The following is a 25,893-nucleotide window of genomic DNA, read 5'->3' as shown; positions in this document are numbered from 1 at the left end:
CCTTAAATGTATATATTCCTCAAGGTCTGATATTGTTTATTTTCCCTTGTCTCTTTACTTTCAGACTTTCCATTTCCTCGGAGGTTTAGCTAATGCCTGACAAATATTTGCTCCAACCCTTTACCCTGAGAGCCAGTTCCAATTTTCAGACTATCAAATTCAACTTATCCACAGTCAGTTCATATTCATTTGCATTAAGGCGACAAAGATGTCCATTATTGTGTGGCCAGAATCCTGTCACTATGGTGATCAATATAGGCAGCTGTGAAAATTAATGACAATCACATGAACATCATGTTGAGTAAGAGAAAAACCGATCATGACTGTAATACTATAGGATAAAGTATACATAGATAATTGTTAGGTTTATAATGATGATTATCCAGGTAAAATAAAGGGCTTCCCAATTGGCTCAGTGGGAAAGAATCGCCTGCCCATGCAGGAGGTACAGGTTTGATTCCTGGGTCAGGACTATCCCCCTCAAGTAAGACATAGCAACCCACTCCAGTATTCTTGCCTAGGAAATCCCATGGACAGAGGAGCCGGGTGGGCTACAGTCCGTGGAGCCACAAAAGAGTCAGACATGACAATGACTAAACAAAAACATTCAAGTATAAAATGGTTAAGATTAGAATAAGGGGACAATTTGTTGTAATAATGAATAAATGAAGTTGGGGAGAAAAATCATCAAAGCATTAGAAAATTATCTTTGCATGGTATTATGCACTGAACGGTGTCCTCCCACAATTTATATGCTGAAGGCCTAACCCCCTATACCTTAGAATATGACTGTTTTGGGAGACAGGGCTTTTAAAGAGATGATTAACTTAAAATGAGGTTGTTATGGTGGACCTGAATCCAATCTGACTGCTGTTCTTATAATAAGGGAAAGTTTGGATATTTGGATGAAATTTGGATGAAAATTTGGATACACAAAGAGCACAAGGGAAGCAGATGCACTGAAGAAAGCCCGTATGATTCAGCAAAAAGAAGGACATATGCAAACCAAGGAGGGCGGTCTTAGAAAATAGCAAAGTTGCTGACACCTTGATTTGACTTCTGTCCTTCAGAACTTGAGACATAAATGTCTATTGTTAGAGCCATCCATTCTTTGATACTTTGTTATGGCAGCCTGAGAGGCTAACATGCTGCTGCTGCTGCTGCTAAGTCGCTTCAGTCATGTCCGACTCTTAGCGACCCCATGTGTGTGCGACCCCATAGATGGCAGCCCACCAGGCTCCGCCGTCCCTGGGATTCTCCAGGCAAGAACACTGGAGTGGGTTGCCATTTCCTTCTCCAATGCATGAAAGGGAAAAGTGAAAGTGAAGTCGCTCAGTCGTGTCCACCTCTTAGCGACCCCATGGACTGCAGCCTACCAAGCTCCTCCATCCATGGGATTTCCCAGACAAGAGTACTGGAGTGGATTGCCATTGTCTTCTCTGGAGGCTAACATGGGTGTCCATCTAAGGAGATGAATATAACACATGATAGAACCCGTTGAAAGGCATCAAGTAGTCTGACTCAGAAATGGGATTATTAGGGTTTGCATCAGTACATTTTCAATCTACTTGAAATAATGTCTATGGCTTATATTGTAGGTGTTAATTATGTCTTTCAAATGATATGAAAAACTACTCATTCTACATGTAAGAGATAAAGCATAGTTACACACTTTTATTAGTTTTCAGCCTAAATGACCTTCCCTTGGCATTTTTTCATATTCTCTCTCTTGCTCTTATTTCTCTTACACTCTCTTCCCTCTCTACCATCAACTTCTTATCTCATTCTCTTCTAAGTCAAGTTTCTTAAAATAGTAGTTATAGTGTAAGTCAGTTTTCTCAAAATAGTAGTTCATAAAATTAACCTGCATTCCCACTTAATCTACATCACCTTGAAATCAGCACATGGTTTCATGTCTGTTCCTGCAGAACCTGTATTTCACGGCTCTGTGCCAAGAAGTTGGGTATGAGACCAATTTTGAGGCTGGAGGAGAGACATATGATTCAGCTCTTAATCTTTTCTTACTTTCAGCATTCCTCTGAATTTTATCTGAGAGAACCAGTACCATCTAGCCAATATCAGCAGGCCCAATTTAATTCATTTATCATTGGATTCTCACGCACATAGACAATTGTTTATTAATTCCTTCTTCTTCATCCTCTTTTCTTCCTCAGATAATTTAATATCATCTTCTCCCTGCTTCTCTTACCCTCTGACTTTTCTGAGTATGTCCCTTTTCTGCACTTCTCTTTTTTCCCACCTGTAGTTTATACACATTGGCCTCATTTTACCATCTGATCATCAGATCTGTGTTCTTCTTAATATGCATCTCCCTTGGATCACTTCTTGAGGCTTCAAACTATATCTTATACTGCTTGTTCTTCCTCCCTTCTCAATTTATATCTATTTCCAAATCAATTTATTCCCTGAACTTAAAATCCAAATCATTGCTGGACAGTTCCTCCTGAGTGTGCCTTTAGCATTTGAGGGCACATGTGACTATATTCTCAATCTCAAAAGATGACTCGGCTGTCCACAAAGTCATCTCTATACCTTGGAGTCACCCTATGCACAACTGGTGAATCACTGCACCTTTTCACCCTGAACTCATTCAGAATTAGCTCTCAGAAATTGCTTACATATTCATTCTATTGCTGTGGTATGTACTCAAGAACTGTATGCAAATAATAATTTTTAATATTCATAACTCACCATATTTATGGGATCAACTGGTCCAATGCTGTTTACATAAACATCAGTTTCAATTACTGTGGGCCTCACTGCAAAATACCAATACCAAAGAATGTTCAAAGATATAATCAGAGGGGGTGTTAAACCTTATTTAAATAAGTCTTTACTAATCATTAATACTTTATCATTTTAGTTATAAAACATTTTTCACTATGAAATGAAGAAGCATGACTCATTTTATAAATATAACAATCTTTTAAATCAATTATGTAACTAAAAATGACCATTTTTGACTAAAAATATTCCAGTGTACAGCCTAAAAATGTTAAAACTGTTTAAACCGTCCATGAAAATTAATAAAGTTAATTCAGTTAAAAATGTTAGATAATTTACTCTGCAACAGTTATAGAATTTAGGATCAGATGGATTTTAGAGCCTAAATATTGTTATTTAAGCCTGTGTATGCACATATATTCAGTCACTTCAGTCGTGTCTGACTCTTTGCGACTCTATGCACTGTAGCCTGCCAGGCACCTCTGTCCTTGGTATTCTCCAGGCAAGCGGGAGCGGGTTGCTATCCCCTCTTTCAGGGGATCTTTCTGACTCAGGGATCGAACCCGTGTCTTCTGCATTGCAGGTGAATTCTTTACAGATAAGCCACCTGGGAAACCTGTTAATCTACTTAGTGCATATCAGTGGTGTGCTAGCAAATGTTACCAAGCTTACTCTTAGAGATGAGTGAAAAAGCCCTGATTTGTACCTTTTGCTGATTTTAATGTTGCAAATACTCCCACAGTGACTGATGTAGAGATACCAGTGTGAAGTCACTGAGTGCAGAGTGGGGACAATATGTAATTAATGGCTGTTGTGAGCCAGTATAAACCAGTTCCAGCAATACTAGAATTTGAAGCACAGTTATGATAATTAAAGGAGGTGATGAATGTAAAGCATCTACCTCTAGGTCTGATTCTTATGAGGAGCATAATCTATGTATTTACACCTCCTTCCTCCCTTGTTAACAATATTCCTTTGGATTGTTTATAGTTGGCTCCAAGGAAAGGTGTATTTTCATCTAATTCTCAGAGTATACTGTATAGCCACCACTGTGAACTTCATCTGTTGTGTTTTGTACACAGCCATTTGTGCTTTCTGAGTTAGTCTTTAAATGTCTACAGTCTTATATTCTATCAAAATGTGTAGCACAGGTCAGCCTTTTAAACATTTACTGAATCATCTGGTTAACTAATACCCTCAATAGTGAATATATTGTAATTACTAAATAGTGGTTGTGATTTAGGCTTTCTACCTTTGTCAGGTATTTTTGGCTTCCTATAATGAGATTTACCATAGTAATGATAATTTATACTCATGAGATTTTTTTGTTTACTATGAAAAACATTTTCACATAGTTTCTTTTTATTCCCTACTCCTCCAAAGGTTCATTTATTGTTTCTACAAATACTTGTTGAAGAATACATGTAAAGGTTTCGTAAGTAGACAAGAAGGGAACAAACATTGTGAGAAAAAAATCTATAATAGATCTCATAGAGATTTACATAGAGGTAATGCAAATTAAAGCAGAAAAACCACCTTGTACATTAAAAGTTTCTAAAGTAAGCATGTTTCTAGTAATATTTATTCAGTCATCCTTTCTGGATAACTTTATGTGATTCCCTTTCTGGCCCAGTGTTTATCATTCTTTCAATGCAAACACTATATTAGACCTGGCAGGATGAATCTTCTTTATTGTGTAGCTGAGTCTGCTTGTCTGATTCCCTAGCCTGTCCCAAATCTCCCTGCCTTGGTAACCTACTCTGGCAGAGCCTCCAGGCTGGTAAGCTTCCACGGAAAACTTAAGGCATTTTGAGAAACAGTGCTCATATTATTTTAAAACTATATTTATTTTTAATCTTTGATATTGTAAATAGTCTCAGTATGCAAAACTATACGTTTCTGCACTTCAGTGCTCAGTTGCTCAGCCCCACTCTTTACATCTGACTCTGTGACACCATGGACTGCAGTCTGCCAAGCTCCTCTGTCCATGGGGTTTTCCATGCAAGAATATTGTTCAGTTCAGTCGCTCAGTCATGTCCAACTCTTTGCGACCCCATGAATCGCAGCACGACAGGTCTCCATATCCATCACCAACTCCCAGAGTCTACCCAAACTCATGTCCACTGAGTCGGTGATGCCATCCAACCATCTCATCCTCTGTCATCCTCTTCTCCTCCTGCCCCCAATCCTTTCCAGCATCAGGGTCTTTTCCAATGAGTCAACTCTTCACATGAGGTGGCCAAAGTATTGGAGTTTCAGCTTCAACATCAGTCCTTCCAATGAACACCCAGGACTGATCTCTTTTAGTATGGACTGGTTGGATCCCCTTGCAGTCCAAGGGACTCGCAAGAGTTTTCTCCAACACCACAGTTCAAAAGCATCAATTCTTCGGCACTCAGCTTTCTTCACCATCCAACTCTCACATCCATACATGACAACTGGAAAAACCATAGCCTTGAATAGACGAAACTTTGTCAGAAAAACACTGTCTCTGCTTTTTAACATGCTGTGTAGGTTGGTCCTAACTTTCCTTCTAAGGACCAAGCATCTTTTAATTTCATAGCTGCAATCACCATCTGCAGTGATTTTGGAGCAAAAAAAATAAAGTCTGACACTGTTTCCACTGTTTCCCCGTACATTTCCCATGAAGTGATGGGACCAGATGCCATGATCTTAGTTTTATGAATGTTGAGCTTTAAGCAAACTTTTTTACTCTCCTCTTTCACTTTCATCAAGAGGCTTTTTAGTTTCTCTTCACTTTCTGCCTAAGAGTGGTGTCATCTGCCTATCTGCTATTTCTCCCAGCAATCTTGATTCCAGCTTGTGCTTCTTCCAGCCCGGGGTTTCTCATGATGGACTCTGTATATGAGTTAAATAAGCAGGGTGACAATATACAGCCTTGACATACTCGTTTTCCTATTTGGAACCAGTCTGTTGTTCCATGTCCAGTTCTAACTGTTGCTTCCTGACCTGAATACAGGTTTCTCAAGAGGCAGCTCAGGTGGTCTGATATTCCCATCTCTTTCAGAATTTTCCACAGTTTATTGTGATCCAAACAGTCAAAGGCTTAGCATAGTCAATAAAGCAGAAATAGATGTTTTTATGGAACTCTCTTCCTTTTTTGATGATCCAGTGGATGTTGGATCTCTGGTTCCAATTTGGTCTCTGGTTCCTCTGCCTTTTCTAAAACCAGCTTGAACATCTGGAAGTTCACGGTTCACGTATTGCTGAAGCCTGGCTTGGAGAATTTTGAGCATTACTTTACTAGTGTGTGAGATGAGGACAATTGTGCAGGAGTTTGAGCATTTTTTGGCATAGTCTTCCTTTGGGATCGGGGTGAAAACTGATCTTTTCGAGTACTGTGGCCACTGCTGAGTTTTCCAAATTTGCTAGCATATTGAGTGCAGCACTTTCACAGCATGATCTTTCAGGATTTGAAATAGCTCAACTGGAATTCCATCACCTCCACTAGCTTTGTTCGTAGTGATGCTTTCTAAGGCCCACTTGACTTCACATTCCAGGACGTCTGGCTCTAGATGAGTGATCACACCATCGTGATTGTCTGGGTCGTGAAGATCTTTTTTGTACAGTTCTTCTGTGTATTCTTGCCACCTCTTCTTAATATCTTCTGCTTCTGTTAGGTCCATACCATTTCTGTCCTTTATCGAGCCCATCTTTGAATGAAATGTTTCCCTGGTATCTCTAATTTTCTTGAAGAGATCTCCAGTTTTTCCCATTCTGTTGTTTTCTTCTATTTCTTTTCATTGATTGCAGAGGAAGGCTTTCTTATCTCTCCTTGCTATTCTTTGGAACTCTGCATTCAAATGGGAATATCTTTCCTTTTCTCCTTTGCTTTTCACTTCTCTTCTTTTCACAGCTATTTGTAAGGCCTCCTCAGACAGCCATTTTGCTTTTTTGCATTTCTTTTCCATGGGGATGGTCTTGATCCCTGTCTCCTGTACAATGTTACGAACCTCCGTACATAATTCATCAGGCACTCTATCAGATCTAGTCCCTTAAATCTATTTGTCACTTCCACTGTATAATCATAAGGGATTTGATTAGGTCATACCTGAATGGTCTAGTGATTTTCCCTACTTTCTTCAATTTAAGTCTGAATTTGGCAATAAGGAGTTCATGATCTGAGCCACAGTCAGCTCCCAGTCTTGATACTTGATATCCTGTTCAGAATACTGTAGGGTGTTGCAATTTCCTCCTCTAGGTATAGGCTTCTAGACTTACAAAATACATGACAATGTAATTGGATCTACTAACCAACAATTAGATTTCTTAAATAAAAGTAGGTCCTATAAAGTAGAGAAGGTTTTATAGCTTAACTTAAACTGATGACTTCCAAATGAGTTCTTTTAATCAGCTGCCATTTATTTTTGACTAGCTATGAGTTGTAACAAATAAATATCATGTTATTATGCTAATTATAACTAGACTCAGAGTGGTTTTTATGCAAGTCAATTAATAACAAGACAACAGGTTTATTAGTTTCATTTGCAAGTAGATTTATTACTTGTTATAAGCAGTTAACTGCAGTGTACCTGTCTTATTTGATTAGATTTTTGGTTCATCTGATAAACCAACAAACACTGAATACCTGCTCTTTATTGCATCATACTTGAGGCCGTACATAGTCTACACCAAGAACTAAATGATTCTTGAGGACATTATTGGGCTTCCCTGATAGCTCAGTTGGTAAAGATACCACCTGCAGTGCAGGAGACCTGGATTCGATTCCTGGGTTGGGAAGATTCCCTGGAGAAGGGAAAGGCTACCCACCTCAGTATTCTGGCCTGGAGAATTCCATTGATTGCATAATCCATGGGCTTGCAAAGAGTCAGACACGACTGAGCAACTTTTACTTTCACTTTCAATCATTAAAAATGTGAGCATCTTTTCATCTGCCTGTTGACAAGCTATGTGTATTCTTTGGAAAAATGTCTGTATATGTCTTGTGCCTACTTTGGGATTGGGTTATCTTTTTTTTTTAATATCGAGTTGTAGTTACTGTTTGTATACTTTGGATGTTAACTCCCCATTGGTCACATCATTGCACATATTTTCTCCTATTCCATAGGTTGTCTTTTTGTTTTGTCAGTGATTTTCTTTGCTGTGCAGAAGCTTTTAAGTTTAATTAGGTACAAATTGTTTATATTTTGCTTTTATTGATTTTTCCTCAGGGTACTAATCTAAGAAAATATTGCTACAATTTATGTCAGAGAATGTTTTGCCTATGTTCTCTTCTAGGAGTTTTATGTTGTCATGTTTTTATTTAGATCTTTAAGCCATTTTGTGTTTATTTTTGTGTATGGTATGAGGGAGTGTTCTAATTTCATTGATTTATAAATAGTTGTTGAGCTTTCCCAATACCAGTTTTTGAAGAGACTAAAGTCATTTATTATATATACTCTGAGATGAAAAGATAAAATGCTACTTTGTACTGTACATTTTGTTGTTGCTGTTCAGTTGTTAAGTCATGTCTGACTCTTTGTGACCCCGTGAACTGCAGCACGCCAGACTTTCCTGTCCTTCACTATCTCCCAAAGTTTGCTCAAACTAATGCCTATTGAGTCATCCAACCATCTCATCCTCTGTCACCCCTTCTCCTCTTGCCTTCAATCTTTCCAGCATCAGGATCTTATCCAGTGAGTCAGCTCTTCATATCAGGTGGCCAAAGTATCAGAGCTTCAGCTTCAACATCAATCCTTCCAATGAACATTCAGTGTTGATTTCCTTTAGGATGGACTGGTTGGATCTCCTTACTGGCCAAGGCACTCTCAAGAGTCTTCTCCAATGCCACAGTTTGAAAGCATCAGTTCTTCTGTGCTCAGCCTTCTTTTGGCACAACATCCATACATGACTACTGGAAAAACCATAACTTTGACTATATGGACCACTGTCGGCAAAGTGATATCTCTGCTTTTTAATATGCTGTCAAGGTTGTCATAGCTTTCCTTCCAAGAGCAAGTGTCTTTTAATTTCATGGTTGCAGTCACCATCCAAAGGGATTTTGGAGCCCGAGAAGAGAAAATCTGTCACTATTTCTACTTTTTCCCCATCAATTTGTCATGAAGTTATGGGACTGGATGTCATGATTTTAGTTTTTTGAATACTGAGCTTTAAGCCAGCTTTTTCACTCTCTTCTTTTTCCCCCATCAAGAGGCTCTATATTTAGACAAAAATTAATTAAGAAAACTTGAATTTAGATGTACTTGCTTAGCCATAATAACACGTTTCAATACTCAGTAGTCAATAACCATTTTCAAATATCCAATACTCATAAATATAAGGCTATTATTAATATATATGACATATAATTAATACATATAAGTTTAATTATTGAGAGTGTCTTGTTAGAGAATGAAAGACTGATCTCTAGTTCTGAATAAATGTCTCTTTAGGCAGAAGGCTGACAAACTTACTCCAGGGCTTATACCTAATCAAGAGTGAAGAAAAAGAGGAGTGGTAAGATTTAAAGAAAGAGAAGTAGTGGAGTCTATAGACACCCACTCTTTAGAATGTCTCAGTTCAGTTCAGTTGCTCAGTCATGTGCGACTCTTAGCAACCACATGGACTGCAGCACGCCAGACTTCCCTGTCCATCACCAACTCTTGGAGCTTGCTCAGACTCACCTCCATTGAGACAGTGATGCCATTCAACCATCTCATCTTCAGTTATCCCCTTCTCCTCTAGCTTTCAATCTTTCTGAGCATCAGGGTATTTTCAAATGAGTCAGTTCTTCACATAAGAAGACCAAAGTATTGGAGTTTCAGCTTCAACATCAGTCCTTCCAATGAATATTCATGACTGATTTCATTAGAATTGACTGGTTTGACCTCCTTGCCATCCGAGGGACTCTCAAGGGTCTTCTCCAACACCACAATTCAAATAAATCAATTTTGGGGGCTTTGCTTTCTTTATACTTCAATGCTCACATCCATACATGACTACTGGAAAAAAAATAGTTTTGACTAGATGGACCTTGGTTGGCAAAGTAATGTCTCTATTTTTTAATATGTTGTATAGATTGGTCATAACTTTCCTTCCAAGGAGCAAGCATCTTTTAATTTCATGGCTGCAGTCACCATCTACAGTAATTCTGGAGCCCCACAAAATAAAGTCATTTACCATTTCCATTGTTTCCCCATCTATTTGCCATGAAGTGATGGGACCAGATGCCATGATCTTAGTTTTCTGAATGTTGAGCTTTAAGTCAACTTTTTCACTCCCTTTTTTCACTTTCATCAAGAGGCTTTTTAGTTCTTCTTCACTTTCTGCCATAAGGGTGGTATCATCTGTGTATTTGAGGTTATTGATATTTCTCCAAGCAACCTTGATTCCAGCTTGTGCTTCATCCAGGCCAGTGTTTCTCATGTACACTGCATATATGATAAATAAGCAGGGTGACAATATACAGCCTTGATGTACTCCTTTTCCTATTTGGAACCAGTCTGTTGTTCCATGTCCAGTTCTAACTGTTGCTTCCTGACCTGCATACAGGTTTCTCAGGAGGAAGGTCAGATGGTCTGATATTCCCATCTCTTTAAGATTTTTCAACAGTTTTCTGTGATCCACACAGTCAAAGGTTTTGACATAACCAATAAAGAGAACTATATGTTTTTCTGGAATTCTCTTGCTTTTTCAAATACCCAACGGATGTTGGCAATTTGATCTCTAGTTCCTCTGCCTTTTCTAAAACCAGCTTGAACATCTGGAAGTTCACGGTTCAAGTATTGCTGAAGCCGGGCTTGGAGGATTTTGAGCATTAGTTTACTAGCATGTGAGATGAGTGCAATTGTGTGGTAGTTGAACATTCTTTGGCATTGCCTTTCATCGAGATTGGAATGAAAACTGACCTTTTCCAGTCCTGTGGCCACTGCTGAGTTTTCCAAATTTGCTGGCATATTGAGTGCAGCACTTTCAAAGCATGATCTTTCAGGATTTGAAATAGCTCAACTGGAATTCCATCACCTCCACTAGCTTTGTTCGTGGTGATGCTTCCTAAGGCCCACTTGACTTCACATTCCAGGATGTCTGGCTCTAGGTGAGTGATCACACCATTGTCATTATCTGGGTCATGAAGATCTTTTTTTGTACAGTTCTTCTTTGTATTCTTGTCACCTATTCTTAATATCTTCTGCTTCTGTTAGGTCCATACCATTTCTGTCCTTTATTGCACTCATCTTTGCATGAAATAGTCCTTTGGTATCTCTAATTTTCTTGAAGAGATCTCTTGTCTTTCCCATTCTATTGTTTTCCTCTATTTCTTTGCACTGATTACTGAGAAGGGCTTTCTTATCTCTCCTTGCTATTCTTTGGAACTCTGCATTCAAATGGGTATAGCTTTCCTTTCCTCCTTTACCTTCACTTCTCTCATTTTCTCAGCTATTTGTAAGGCCTCCTTAGAAAACCATTTTGCTTTTTTTATATTTCTTTTTTTGGGGGATGGTCTTGATCACTGCCTCCTGTACAATGTCACAAACCTCCGTCCATAGTTCTTCAGGAACTCTGTCTATCAGATCTAATCCCTTGAATCTGTTTGTCACTTCCTTATGTATAATCATAAAGAATTTGATTTGGGTTATACCTGAATGGTCTAGTGGTTTTCCCTACTTTTTCAATTTAAGTCTGAATTTTGCAGTAACGAGTTCATGATCTGGGCCACAGTCTGCTCCCGGTCCTGTTTTTGCTGACTTTACAGAGCTTCTCCATGTTTGGCTGCAAAGAATATAATCAATCTGATTTCAGTATTGACCATCTGGTGATGTCCATGTGTAGAGTCTTCTCTTGTGTTGTTGGAAGAGGATGTCTAGGATATTTTATTTTCTTATGGGTACCATTCACATGAAAGGAAAATATCTGGACCAGAGACAACGTGCCATTTTTTTGGCTACTAGCAGTACATATCTACAGACTAGATTGTTGATGAAAGTAGATAACACAGGTGAAAGATATAGAGTATCATCCTAGATCCAAGTCAAGGAAATGAGCAATTTAAAATGTCTATGAACAACAGCAAAAGCATTCCTATACTCCTACCTATGAAATAGTCATTATGTATATGCTTGCTTCTCAACTTAAAAATGCAGATGTGAGTTCTATGCTATTCTTTGATCACTCCTCCCCTTGGTATATTTGTTCTGTCACTGTATAGCAATAGTGTCTAAACAAAATACAGTGGCTTAGAACTTGTTCCTGTCCCACAGGGATTTAAATCAGACAATCCACAATCAACTTTCCCTCATGGTATGCACTAATTCCTAAATTGTGTATGTGCACATGTGATGCTGAGAAACAAATATAAATCAGCTTCTGAACTCTAAATTAATATGTAGAGATTTCAGCTATTTAGAGAAGTCTAGGGCCACCAAGTAGAGGGAATCCTAGTACAACACTCAGGCTATAAGTTGAGAAATTTCAAATGGCTGTGCCATAGGACAAATGAAAGTTTCACAAAATGAAATACACCAATTTTGGCCAAATGAAGTTTGGCCAAACTCAGCCTGACTACACAAGCAAAATTACATCAACTTTGCAGGAAGTAACATCATCTAGAATGTCTATTGTTTTTAATATGCCTTAGTGGCATTCAATAAAAAAAATTAACACACATTTCATGAAACAGAAGCAAATCACCTTTAACTAAGACATAAATTTTTCAAAAATTTTTTGAAAGTTACACAAGTAATCAAGTTATTGTGATTATCAAAGACTTTAATATAACTATGAGAAAATAGATGAGATGATGTCAAATTTGATAAAATGCCTAAAGTTGATTTAAAAGTTATTAATGTTTATTCTCCATTGTATATTCTTGCCTCCTTTGTCAAAGATAAGGTGTCCATAGGTGCGTGGATTTATCTCTGGGCTTTCTATTTTGTTCCATTGATCTATATTTCTGTCCTTGTGCCAGTACCATACTGTCTTGATGACTGTGGCTTTGTAGTAGAGCCTGAAGTCAGGCAGGTTGATTCCTACAGTTCCATTCTTCTTTCTCAGGATTGCTTTGGCTATTTGAGGTTATTTGTATTTCCATACAAATTGTGAAATTATTTGTTCTAGTTCTCTGAAGAATATCGTTGGAAGCTTGATAGAGATTGCATTGAATCTATAGATTGTTTAAAAGTGATTTTTAACAAAAATAATCAAAGAAAATGGAGTAATGTGTATAAATTTTGAAAAGGCAATAATAGCCATTCTGGGGTTTTGCATACATTGAAAATATTATTCAAACTGAAGGCCACACAAAAGTATTTTCATATAAAAACTGAAATAAATTTTTGCCAGGACACTTACACCAAAAGAAATACTATAGGGCATATGTCTCTAAATGGAAATACAGTTCTGAAAAGAGGAAAGAATATCAGAAAGAGTAATTTCTTGGTTAAAGTTAATTGTTGTTCAACATTTTAAAATAATAGTTTCTTTTAGTATTTATGAAACTCCAATACTTTGGCCACCTCATGCGAAGAGTTGACTCATTGGAAAAGACCCTAATGCTGGGAAGGATTGGGGGCAGGAGGAGAAGGGGACGACAGAGGATGAGATGGTTGGATGGCATCACCGACTCGATGGACATGGGTTTGGGTAAACTCCAAGAGTTGGTGATGGACAGGGAGGCCTGGCGTGCTGCTATTCATGGGGTCGCAAAGAGTCGGACATGACTGAGTGACTGAACTGAACTGAACTGAACTTAGTATTTCAAAATATAAAATGAAAATATGTGAATGTAATAGCAAAAATAAATAAGGACTAAAGTTTATGTAGTAAATGGCTTGTGAGGTCCTTAAATCATGCTAAAGTTACTAATGTATGAGTAAATCTAATAAAGAAGGCATATTTTAATCACTAAAATTGATAAACAATTGTATATATAATAAGAATAAATAATAATAAAAAAATAAAATTATAACTAGATGAATTCAAAAGAGGGAATGAACTGAGGAAAAATAAAATCTGGATAAAATTGATAGTACAGCAAAAAAAAGAGAGCCAATACATTGGAAACCATGCAACCCCTCACTCACCAACAACCAAATATACACCACCCACAACAACGAATCCATTCAAAGTTGAGATTTTGCTGTACTGACATAAGAAATACTGATAAGCTAGTAATCTTACAAAACATTCATAAATAGCAGAAAGAAAGGAAAATAGCAAGGAAAGGATCCATATCAAAATGTTGAAGAAATAAGAAATCAATTCAAATTAACTGTGGAAAATCCCCTCAATACATATAAGCAGAAAAAAAAAAAAAAACTGTTAAAAAAATCCAAAAAATAGTTACACATAGTCAAGCAATCACTTGGGGATAAGAAAAACCTCCTTGTTTCAGAAACTCAGAAACTAACAATGTGCTTTTCCCCCTATACAAACATGTACATAGGAAGAGATAAACAGGAAATTTATTGAACTTAGGAAAGAAATGGAAGGCAATATTATAACAAAGAGAAATAAATAAATGAACTAAAAATAATGAATAAAAATCAAAGAAAATATCAAGAGAATATAAATGAGTTAAAGAGAGAATTCAAAGAGAATGATAGAAAATAGAAAGCTATGATTAACACACTTGTAACTTAAAAAGAAAAAAAACAGTTAAAGAGAATCAATATTCAACACTATAATGTAATAAATAAATAAATCTATCCAGAGATGAAAGAAAACCTGAAATTGCATTTTAAAAAGACATTGATTACCCAGAAAAAATGCTACCCAAAATGAACAACTCTAAGATACATCTTAACAACAGTATCCAGCTGAAAGACAAAGAAAAATCCATAAAGTCCTCTAGCTTTCATAAAACAGAGATTGAATCAATAACCAGGGCAAGAAAATTGTATTGGCATCAGATTTTCTCAAAAATGACACTACAACTCAACATCAAAAAAATAAATCTAATTAAAAAACAGGCAGAGAACCTGAATAGATGTTTTTCCAAAGAAGACACACAGACATATGGAAAAATGTCCAGCATCACTAATATCAAGGAAATACAAATCAAAACCACACTGAGGTATCACTTCATGTCTGTAAGAAGGACTTTATCAAAATGACAAAAAATAACAAGTGTTGGTGTGGATGTAGAGAAAAAGAAGCCCTAGTGTACTGGTGTGTGTGTGTGTGTGCTCAGTCACTCAATCGCATCTAACTCTTTGTGGTCCCGTGGACTGTAACCCACCAGGCTCCTACGTCCATGGAATTTCCAGGCAAGAATACTGGAGCGAGTTGCCATTTCCTAACCCAGGGCATGTTCCCGACCCAGACTTTGAACCCATGTCTCTTGTGTCTCTTGCATTGGTGATGGGTTCTTTACCACTAGCACCATCTGAGAAGCCCAGGGCACTATTTGTAGGAATGTAAATTGGTAGGGCCACTTTACAGGAAAATAGTCTTGGAGATTCTTTAAAAAATTAAAGATAGTTATTCTGCCCATTTTTTAATTGGGTTGTTCATTTTTGATGCTGAGTTGTATGAGATGGTTATATGTTGGATACTAAACACTTATCAGTCATATTATTTGCAATTTTTTTCCTATTAAGTAGTTTTTCATTTTATTTTTGATTTCCTTTGCTGTGTAGAAGTTTTAAGTTTAATTAGGCCTCATATGTTTAGTTTTTCTTTTATTTCCTTTGTTTTAGGAGACAGATCTGAAAAAATATTGCTATGGTTTATGTCAAAGACTAATATGCCTGTGTTTTCCTCTAGGAGTTTTATAGTTTCCCATCTTACATTTAGGCCTTTAAGCCATTTGGAGATGTTCAACAGAACTAGTCATGTTGCCATTTGCAACAATATGGGTAGATTTTGAGGGTATTATGCTAAGTGAAATAAGTCAGAGTAAAACAAAGTAAATTTAATCTCACATGTGTAATCTGACAAACAGACAAACCACCCCTCCCGCCTGCCAAATGCAGACTAATAGATACAGAAAACAGTTAATTGGCATAAAGGAGAGTGGTGGGGTAGGGACAAAATAGGTGAAAGAGATTAAGAGGTACAAACCTACAGTTATAGAATGAATAATTCATGGGTATATAATATAAAACATAAAGAATATGATCAATAATAGTTTTACATTTTATCAGACCAGGCAATTACTAAATGTATCATGGTGACCATTTCATAATGTAAAGAAATGTCAACCACAAAGTAGTACACTTGACACAATATTGTACCTCAGCTATATATATATTTTAAAAGAAATACACAAAGAATGTCAGCTCTGAAACAGTCTAATAAAAGAAAACTCAGTGAAGGAAAGCATGAGCTAAGAAGATCATATGCAGCCAATGTGTCTTTAAAGCACTGGGTCAATGAAAAAGAGTTTTCAACATAGAAAAACTTCTCAAAAAAATGTACTCAATTGGAGAGAACTGGGAAAATAGCAGGAAAAAAAAATGCTAATGGTGAGCCTTTTAACACATATCCATGCTGATCAAATACTAAAACAAATATTGAGACAAGTATATGAGACTAATCTATAATTGTTATATGTTGTTGTAAAGCAGAAAATATGCTAACTAAAAATAATAAAGCATTGGAGAGGAAAAAATTGAAACCAAGAAAAAGGTTGCTGATTCATGGATAATAGGTGGGAGTTAAATTATACCAAAATCATCTGATAATAGAAAGATCAAAGACTTTTAAAAAGGGGACTAATCCCATTAGGAAAGTTAAAAATATAAAGGTAAAGTAGAACAAAAATATAAGGCTTTAAAAATACTAAAATACAAACATTATCAATTAACGTGCAAATAATCCAATCTCATATAGAAAGACAGTAACTATGACTAAAATGTTATGACAGAATTGAGAACAAACCTATCAGTCATATTGACAAATATAATGGAATCAAATGATCTGTTGAAAGAAAAATACCTAATTGTCTTTATCTTGGACTACAGAACAAGACCTAATGACATGGTGCATACAAGAGACACAGCTAAAACAAAGAGATCTATAGAAGCAAAAATTAATGAGGACAAAAAGATACAGGCAAGTGGAAACAGTCAGAATACAAGGATTAGCAATATCTTGATATCAGATGAAGGAAAATGTAAGTGAACAAGCCTTGCGATCTGCTGTGCTCAGTCATGTCTGACTCTTTGTGACCCCATGGACTGTAGCCCATCAGGCTCCTTTGTCCATGGAATTTTCCAGGCAAGAATACTGGAGCAGGTTGCCATTTCCTCCTCCAGGGAATCTTCCCAACCCTGGCATTGAACCCATGTCTCTTGTGTCTCTTGCAGTGGCAGGCAGTTTTTATTCTTTACCACTGAGCCACCAGGGAACCCCTCAAAAACCTTAAAGGTGACAAATAAGTTCTCTTTTTAATGTTTAAATCCATAAGTCAGTATGAAGCTATAACACAAAATATTTCTACACTAAATAAAAAGCAGCTACTTTTGCTTCCCTGGTGGCTCAGCAGTAAAAGAATCTGCCTGCAATTCAGGAGATGCAGGTTCAATCCCTGGGTCTGGAAGGTCCCCTGAAAAAGGAAATGGCAACCCTTCCCAGTATCCTTGCCTGCAAAATCCCAAGGACAGAAACCTGGTGGGTTACAGTCCATGAAGTCACAAAAGAGTCAGACACAATGACAAAACAACAACATTTATGAAGTAAAATATACATGGGGAAAAAAAAAGGGAAACACAGAGAGTAACACACCAAAACTTAAAGAGGGAAACTAAATCATTAAATTTCAAGCTCAAAAAACACAAAACAAAATAAAATACAAAATAAAATAAAATAAAGGTTATAATAAAGACACAGTAGGAATTATGAGATAGTTGGTAGAAAACCACTAGAACTAATTTGCTATTATAATAAATGGAAATCCTGAAAAAATCCACCACTCATAATTTTCTTCATTAGAAAAAATGGGCTAATAATACAAAATATAAAGTAGGAAATAACAAATGGGAACTAAACATTGAAGCAGAAAAAAAAAGATCAAATGATTAACTATTTCCTAATAGCACAAGACCTGGATGAATTTATAATAGAATTCTACCAAATTTCCAAGAGTCAGACAATGCTAACATCTGGACAAAGAAAGTGTTAGATCTTTGTTGAGCATCTTTTCACATGCCTCTTGGCCATCTGTATGTCTTCCTTGGAGAAATGTCTATTTAGATCTGTCATTTTTGGGGGGGGGGGTTGTTTGCTTGTTTTATATTGAGCTGCATGAGCTATTTGTATATTTTGGAAATTAATCCCTTGTTGGTAATTTATTTGCAAATATATTCTCCAACTCTGAGGGATGTTTTTTCATTTTGTTTATGGTTTATTTCACTGTGCCAAAGCTTTTAGGTTTAATTAGGCCCCATTCAACATCATTGTTTACTAGAGAAATACAAATCAAAACTACAATGAGGTATTCTCTCACCCCAGTCAGAATGGCCATCATCAAAAAATCTACAAACAGTAAGTGTTGGGGAGGGTGTGGAAACAAGCACATATACAAAGTTGGTGGGAATATAAATTGATAGAGCCACTGCAGAGAACAGACACGGAAGCTCCTTTAAAAACTAAAATAGAGCTACCATATGATCCAGCATTCCCACACCTGGGTTAATATGTGGAGAAAAGCATGATTTGAAAAGATTCATGTAGCCCAATGTTCTAGACCATTCAGGTATGACCAAAATCAAATCCCTTATGATTATACAGTGGAAGTGAGAAATAGATTTAAGGGACTAGATCTGATAGACAGAGTGCCTGATGACCTATGGACAGAGTTTTGTGACATTGTACAGGAGACAGGGATCAAGACCATCCCCATGGAAAAGAAATGCAAAAAAGCAAAATGGCTGTCTGAGGAGGCCTTACAAATAGCTGTGAAAAGAAGAGAAGTAAAAAGCAACGGAGAAAAGGAAAGACATTCCCATTTGAATGCAGTGTTCCAAAGAATAGCAAGGAGAGATAAGAAAGCCTTCCTCAGCGATCAATGCAAAGAAATAGAGGAAAACAACAGAATGGGAAAGACTAGAGACCTCTTCAAGAAAATTAGAGATACCAAGGGAACATTTCATGCAAAGATGGGCTCGATAAAGGAAAGAAATGGTATGGACCTAACAGAAGCAGAAGATATTAAGAAGAGGTGGCAAGAATATACAAAAGAACTATACAAAAAGGATCTTCATGATCCAGTTAATCACGATGTTGTGATCAGTCACCTAGAGCCAGACATCCCGGAATGTGAAGTCAAGTGGGCCTAAGAAAGCATCACTACGAACAAAACCAGTGGTGGTGATGGAATTCCAGTTGAGCTATTTCAAATTCTGAAAGATGATGCTTTGAAAGTGCTGCACTCAATATGCCAGCAAATTTGGAAAACTCAGCAGTGGCCACAGGACTGGAAAAGGTCAGTTTTCATTCCAATCCTGAAGAAAGGCAATGCCAAAGAAGGCTCAAACTACTGCACAATTGCACTCATCTCACACACTAGGAAAATAATGCTCAAAATTCTGCAAGCCAGACTTCAGCAGTACTTGAACCGTGAACTTCCAGATGTTCAAGCTGGTTTTAGAAAAGGCAGAGGAACCAGAGGTCAAATTGCCAACATCTGCTGGATCATCGAAAAAGCAAGAGAGTTCCAGAAAAAACATCTATTTCTGATTTATTGACTATGCCAACGCCTTTGACTGTGTGGATCACAATAAACTGTGGAAAATTCTGAAAGTGATGGGAATACCAGACCACCTGACTTGCCTCTTGAGAAACCTGTATGCAGGTCAGGAAGCAACAGTTAGAACTGGACATGGAACAACAGACTGGTTCCAAATAGGAAAAGGAGTATGTCAAGGCTGTATATTGTCACCCTGCTTATTTAACTCATATGCAGAGTCCATCATGAGAAACCCTGGGCTGGAAGAAGCACAAGCTGGAATCAAGATTTCTGGGAGAAATATCAATAACCTCAGATATTTAAATGACACCACCATTATGGCAGAAAGTGAAGAAGAACTAAAGAGCCTCTTGTTGAAAGTGAAAGAGGAGAGTGAAAAAGTTGGCTTAAAGCTCAACGTTCAGAAAACTAAGATCATGGCATCTGGTCCCATCACTTCATGGGAAATAGATGGGGAAACAGTGGAAACAGTGTCAGACTTTATTTTTCTGGGCTCCAAAATCACTGCAGATGGTGCTTGCAGCCATGATATTAAAAGATGCTTACTCCTTGGAAGGAAAGTTATGACCAACCTAGTAGCATATTAAAAAGCAGAGACATTACTTTGCCAACAAAGGTCCATCTAGTCAAGCCTATGGTTTTTCCAGTAGTCATGTATGGATGTGAAATTTGGACTGTGAAGAAAGCTGAGCGCCGAAGAATTCATGCTTTTGAACTGTGGTGTTGGAGAAGACTCTTGAGAGTCCCTTGGACTGCAAGGAGATCCAACCAGTCCATCCTAAAGGAGATCAGTCCTGAGTGTTCATTGGAAGGACTGATGTTGAAGCTGAAACTCCCATATTTTGGCCACCTCATGGGAAGGGTTGACTCATTGGAAAAGACCCTGATGCTGGGAAGGATTTGGGGCAGGAGGAGAAGGGGACAACAGAGGATGAGATGGATCATGGCATCACCGACTCGGTGGACATGGGTTTGGATAAACTCCAGGAGTTGGTGATGGACAGGGAGGCCTGGTGTGCTGCGATTCATGGGTTTGCAAAGAGTCGGACACAATTGAGCGACTGAACTGACCTGAATGTTCTTTTCATTTTCATTTAGTTGCCAGGTCATGTCTGACTCTTTTGTGACCCCATGGACTGTAGCCTGCCAGGCTCCTCTTTCTGTAGTATTTTCTGGGCAAGAATAACTGGAGTGGGTTCTCATTTCCTTTTCCAGGCGATCTTCCCAACCTAGGGATTGAACCTGCATCTCCTGCATTGCAGATGGATTCTTTTACTGCTAAGCCACCAGGGAAACCCAACCCCAATGTTTAGTGTAGCACTACGTACAACAACTAGGATGAGGAAGCAGTTTAAATGTCCATCAACAGGGGAATGGATAAAGAAGATATGGTACATATATGCAATAGAATATTTCTCAGCCATAAAAAAATAAATAAATAAAGCCATTTGCAGCAACATGGATGAATCAAAAAATTGCTATGCTGAGTAAAGTAAGTCTCACAGAAGGAAATAAAGATCATATGATATCACTTATATATGGAATCTAAAAAAAATGTACAAATGAACCTATTCACAAGTAGAAATAGAGTTACAGATGTTGAAAACCAACTGATGGTTCCCAAGGGGGAAACAGGTGGGAGGGATAAATTGGAAAAATTGAAATTGACATATATACACTACTATCTATAAAATAGATAACTAATAAGAATCTAATAAATAGCACAGAGAACTCTACTCAATACTCTGCAATGACCTATATGGAAATAGAATCTAAAAAACCATGGATATATGTATACATATAACTGACACACTTTGCTGTACAGCAGACATTAACACAACATTGTAAATCAACTGTACTAAAATAAAAATTAATTTTAATAAGTGCTAGACCTTTGAGAACGAAGGAAAACACCCGTTCATGAAACAAATGTAAAAGGTAACAAAACATATGAAAATGTACTCAAAAATAAAATGGAAGATGAATATCACTTATAAATACCAATGCAAAATACTAAATAATATAATAGCAAGCAGAATCCAACACCTTGATATGTATATCTTTAGTCCAGAATTCAAATAGTTTCAATTACTATTCTATACCATACTAATAGATTTAAGGAGAGTAAAACTCAAACTTATTTCCATAAATGTTGAAAAAGATTGAAAGATTTCAACATTGATTCTTGATTTTAAAACTAAATCAAATGAATCAAGGGATAAGTTCTTAATGTGAATATTCATATAAAGAGATACTTGAATCGTTTCCATAAGAACGAGAACAAGACAAAGTTACCCATCATCTCCACTATTATTTATTATATTAGACAATGAGACATTGTAATGTTTTTAGACAAGAGAATTCAATAAATTTCATATGAATTGATAAAGAAAAAATATTTTTTTGCATATGGTGTGATAGCAAAATTTTGAAAAGAAATAATGCTTAAACTAACGAAAATTGATTAAGGTAATAAGATAAAATAAACATTAATAAATCAATAGCTGCTGCTGCTGCTAAGTCGCTTCAGTCGTGTCCAACTCTGTGCGATCCCATAGACGGCAGCCCACCAGGCTCCGCCGTCCCTGGGATTCTCCAGGCAAGAACACTGGAGTGGGTTGCCATTTCCTTCTCCAGCGCATGAAAGGGAAAAGTGAAAGTGAAGTCGCTCAGTCGTGTCCGACTCTTAGCGACCCCATGGACTGTAGCCTACCAGGCTTCTCCGTCCATGGGATTTTCCAGGCAAGAGTACTGGAGTGGAGTGCCATTGCCTTCTCCATAAATCAATAGCACTGAAATACAAAAACAACAATCAGAGGACATTATGTTTGAGGAAGTATCATTTACAGAAGAAAAACTTAAATATATAGGATTCAATTTAAGAACTGTGAAAAAAATCAATGACTAAATCTTAAAACATTCCACAGAGATATAAAATAAGCATGAAGATTTAGAAAGACAGCCCATGCTCCTGTTTTAAATGACTCAATGTTATAAAGATGCTAGTTCTCCCAAAGTTAACTCACAAGTTTAACACAATCCCAATAAAAATACCAAAAAATCTTTTTCAAGTGGATATAAACTTGTTGTTCCTATATACAGGAATAAAGCTATGTGTATATATATATATATATATACATACATACACACACATATATACATATATATATACACATACATATATGTATATATATACATATATATACGTATGTATATATATATATATACACATACGTATATATATATATATATACACATACGTATATATATATATATATATATACACGTATATATATATATATAAAGACACACAATAGCCAGGAAAACTTAAAAGGAAAAACAAACTAAAATGAAAATATGAGGTGGGGCCAGCTTTAGGGAAGGCATTAAAATACTTTACAAGGCATTACAAGTCTCAAAATATTATTGAATCTCTACTGTTAATATAGTGTGGTGGCAAATAAATAGAAAAACAAGTAAGACAATGGAATAGAAAGGTCATAAATAACCAAAATACATAAGAAAATATAATATATAGTTGACATCTCAAGTAATGGAAGCAAAGATTGACTTTTTAATAAATCATGCTGAGTCAACAGAAAAGCCATTTGAAAAAGATAAAAATTAGATTCATACTTTACACCATACACAGGATAAAGTTCAAGTGCATTAAGGAATTAAATGAAATAAAACCATACAAATGCTTAAAGTAAATATAGATGAATTCCATTCAAAGTGGAATATAATCAGTAACACTGAAACCAAACTGTTAAAAAATGAGTAACATAACAACACCAAACAGGGATAGGGAAGAAAAGAACTAAGTAACTTTGGGGAACAGTGCTTTCATTACATACTTCAAAAATAAACACAAAAATAATTGTACATGAAGTGTTTTATTCATGTTAATTTTTAATAAAATTATAGAGCCACTTTATGTATTTATTAGAATTGAACAAACAAGAAAATATACGATGGGAAGATGAGAACCAGGTACCTATTTGTTGGAAAAAAGAAGTTACAAACAAGGAAAAGTGAAAGGTTTGGACTCATGGTTCATAATACATGTGCACATGGATACACACAGGAATGCCTGTGAATGTGTAAGTAGAACGTATATTTTCTCTGTCTGTCCAATGAAATCAAGAAGCAATGACCCTCACTATTAATGAATATACCAAGGACCCTTGTACGGGTGTCTGACATTGCGACCCCATGGACTTATACATTCCATGGAATTCTCCAGGCCAGAGTACTGGAGTGGGTAGCCTTTCCCTTCTTGAGGTGATCTTCCCAACCCAGGTCTCCCGTATTGTAGGCCGATTGTTTACCAGCTGAGCCACAAGAGAATCCCAAGACTACTAGAGGGGGTAGCCTATCCCTTCTCCAGGGGATATTTGCAACCCAGGAATCCAACCAGGGTCTCCTGCATTGCAGGTGGATTCTTTACTAACTGAGCTATCAGGGAAGCTTCCCTCATAGCTCAGTTGGTAAAGAATCTGCCTGCAATACAGGAGATCCAGGTTTGATTCCTGAGTTGGGAAGATTCCCCTGGAGAAAAAAAAAGGCTACCCATTCCAGTACTCTTGCCTGGAGAATCCTATGGACAGAGGAGCCTGGCAAGCTACAGTCCATGGGGTCACGAGAGTTGGATGGCTTAGCGACTAAACCACCACCACCACCAAGTACCCAGATCTTGGTTTCTAAATATCATTCTACAAAATGAGGATCCAGGAATTTTTAGAGATATAGTGAATTCCATTCCTGGATCAAGATGAGCCTGAAATATCTTATGTGCTAGAAAGGAAAGGATATGCTCAGGAAATTATATAAAAGTGAAAGGAAAGAGCAGTCAAATTATAGGAGGTTGTAGTTCAGTCCCTAAGTCATATCTGACTCTTTGCAACCCCATGAACTGCAGCAGGCCATCTCCTGTAGTTTTTTAAAATTCATGTCCATTGAGTTGATGATGTCATCCAACCATCTCCTCCTCCGTTGTCCGCTTCTCCTCCTGCCTTCAATCTTTCCCAGAATCAGTGTATTCTGTAATGAGTCTGCTCTTTGCATCAGATGGCCAAAGTATTGGAGCTTCACTTTCAGCATCAGTCCTTCTAATGAATATTCAGGGTTGATGTCACTAAGGATTGAATGGTTTGATCTCCTTGCAGTCCAAGAAACTCTAAAGGGTCTTCCCTAGCACCACAATTCAAAAGCAGCAATTCTTTGGTGCTCAGCCTTCATTAGGGGGCTTCCCTCTTTGCTCAGTTGGTAAAGTTGGTAAATCTGTCTGCAATGAAGGGGACCAGGGTTCGATTCCTGGACAGGTAAGACCCCCTGGAGAAGGAAATGGCAACCCACTCCAGTATTCTTGCCTGGAGAATCCTATAGACAGAGGAGCCTGACAGGCTACAGTCCATGTGGTCACAAGAGTCAGACACGACTTAGCGACTAAACCACCACAGCCTTATTTATGGTGCACTCTCTCATCTGTACATGACTACTGGAAAAAACATAACTTTCACCATAGGGACATTTGTCAATAAAGTGATATCTCTGTTTTTTAATAAACTGTCTAGGTTTGTCATAGCTTTTCTTTCAAGGAGCAAACGTCTTTTAAATTTGTGGCTGCAGTCACCATTTGCAGTGATTTTGGAGCCCAAGAAAATAAAATCTGTCACTGCTTCCATATTTTCCCCTTCTATTTGCTGTGTAGTGATGGAACCAGATAACATGATCTTAATTTTTTGAATGTTGAGTTTTAAGCCAGCATTTTCACTCTCCTCTTTCACCTTCATCAGGACACTCTTTGCTTTCTGCCATTTGAGTGGCACCATCTGCATATCTGAAGTTACTGATATTTCTTCCGGCAATCTTGACTTCAGCTTGTGATTCATCCAGCCCAGCATTTCACATGATGTATTCTGCATATAAGTTAAATAAACGGGGTGACAATACATAGCTTTGTCATATTCCTTTCACAATTTTGAACCAGTAAGTTGATCCATGTAAGGTTCTAACTATTGCTTCAGGCTTCACAGGAGACAGGTAAGGTGGTCTGTTATTCCCATCTCTTTAAGAACTTTCCAGTTTGTTGTGACCCACACAGTCAAAGGATTTAACATAGTTAATGAAGTAGAAGTAGATGTTTTTATGTAAATCCTCTGCTTTCTCTATGATCCAATGAATGTTGGCAATTCGATCTCTAGTTCCTCTGCCTTTTCTAAATCCATCTTGTACATCTAGAAGTTCTTGGTTCATGTACTGCTGAAGCCTCGCTTGAAGGTTTTTGAGCATAACATTACTAGTATGTGAAATAAACACAGTTTTATGGTAGTTTGAACATTCTTTGGCACTGCCTTTCTTTGGGATTGGAATGAAAACTGACCTTTTCCAGTCCTGTGCCCACTGTTGAGTTTTCCAAATTTGCTGACATATTTAATGCAACACTTAAACAGTGTCATCTTTTAGGATTTTAAATAGCTCAACTTGAATTACATCAC

At 37.1% G+C, this 25,893-nt stretch overlaps 1 protein-coding gene across 3 annotated transcripts in view; it reads right to left on the bottom strand.

The window, feature by feature from the left end:
* Positions 1–25,893, bottom strand: part of GABRG1 (gamma-aminobutyric acid type A receptor subunit gamma1) — an 88,535-nt gene that overhangs the window by 34,048 nt on the left and 28,594 nt on the right. For all 3 annotated transcript variants that reach the window (XM_081519208.1, XM_081519279.1, XM_081519342.1), the window contains one exon: positions 2,713–2,780. In XM_081519208.1, coding sequence (XP_081375334.1) covers positions 2,713–2,780 — 68 coding nt within the window. The remainder of the gene's footprint in view (positions 1–2,712; positions 2,781–25,893) is intronic.

The sequence above is a fragment of the Giraffa tippelskirchi genome, chromosome 1 (assembly GCF_054371585.1).
Source record: "Giraffa tippelskirchi isolate mGirTip1 chromosome 1, T2T-mGirTip1v1.2.pri, whole genome shotgun sequence".
NCBI classification, from domain to species: Eukaryota; Metazoa; Chordata; class Mammalia; order Artiodactyla; family Giraffidae; genus Giraffa; species Giraffa tippelskirchi.
The sequence above is the reverse complement of the archived record's forward strand: the minus strand, read 5'-3'. Positions and strand labels throughout refer to the sequence as shown.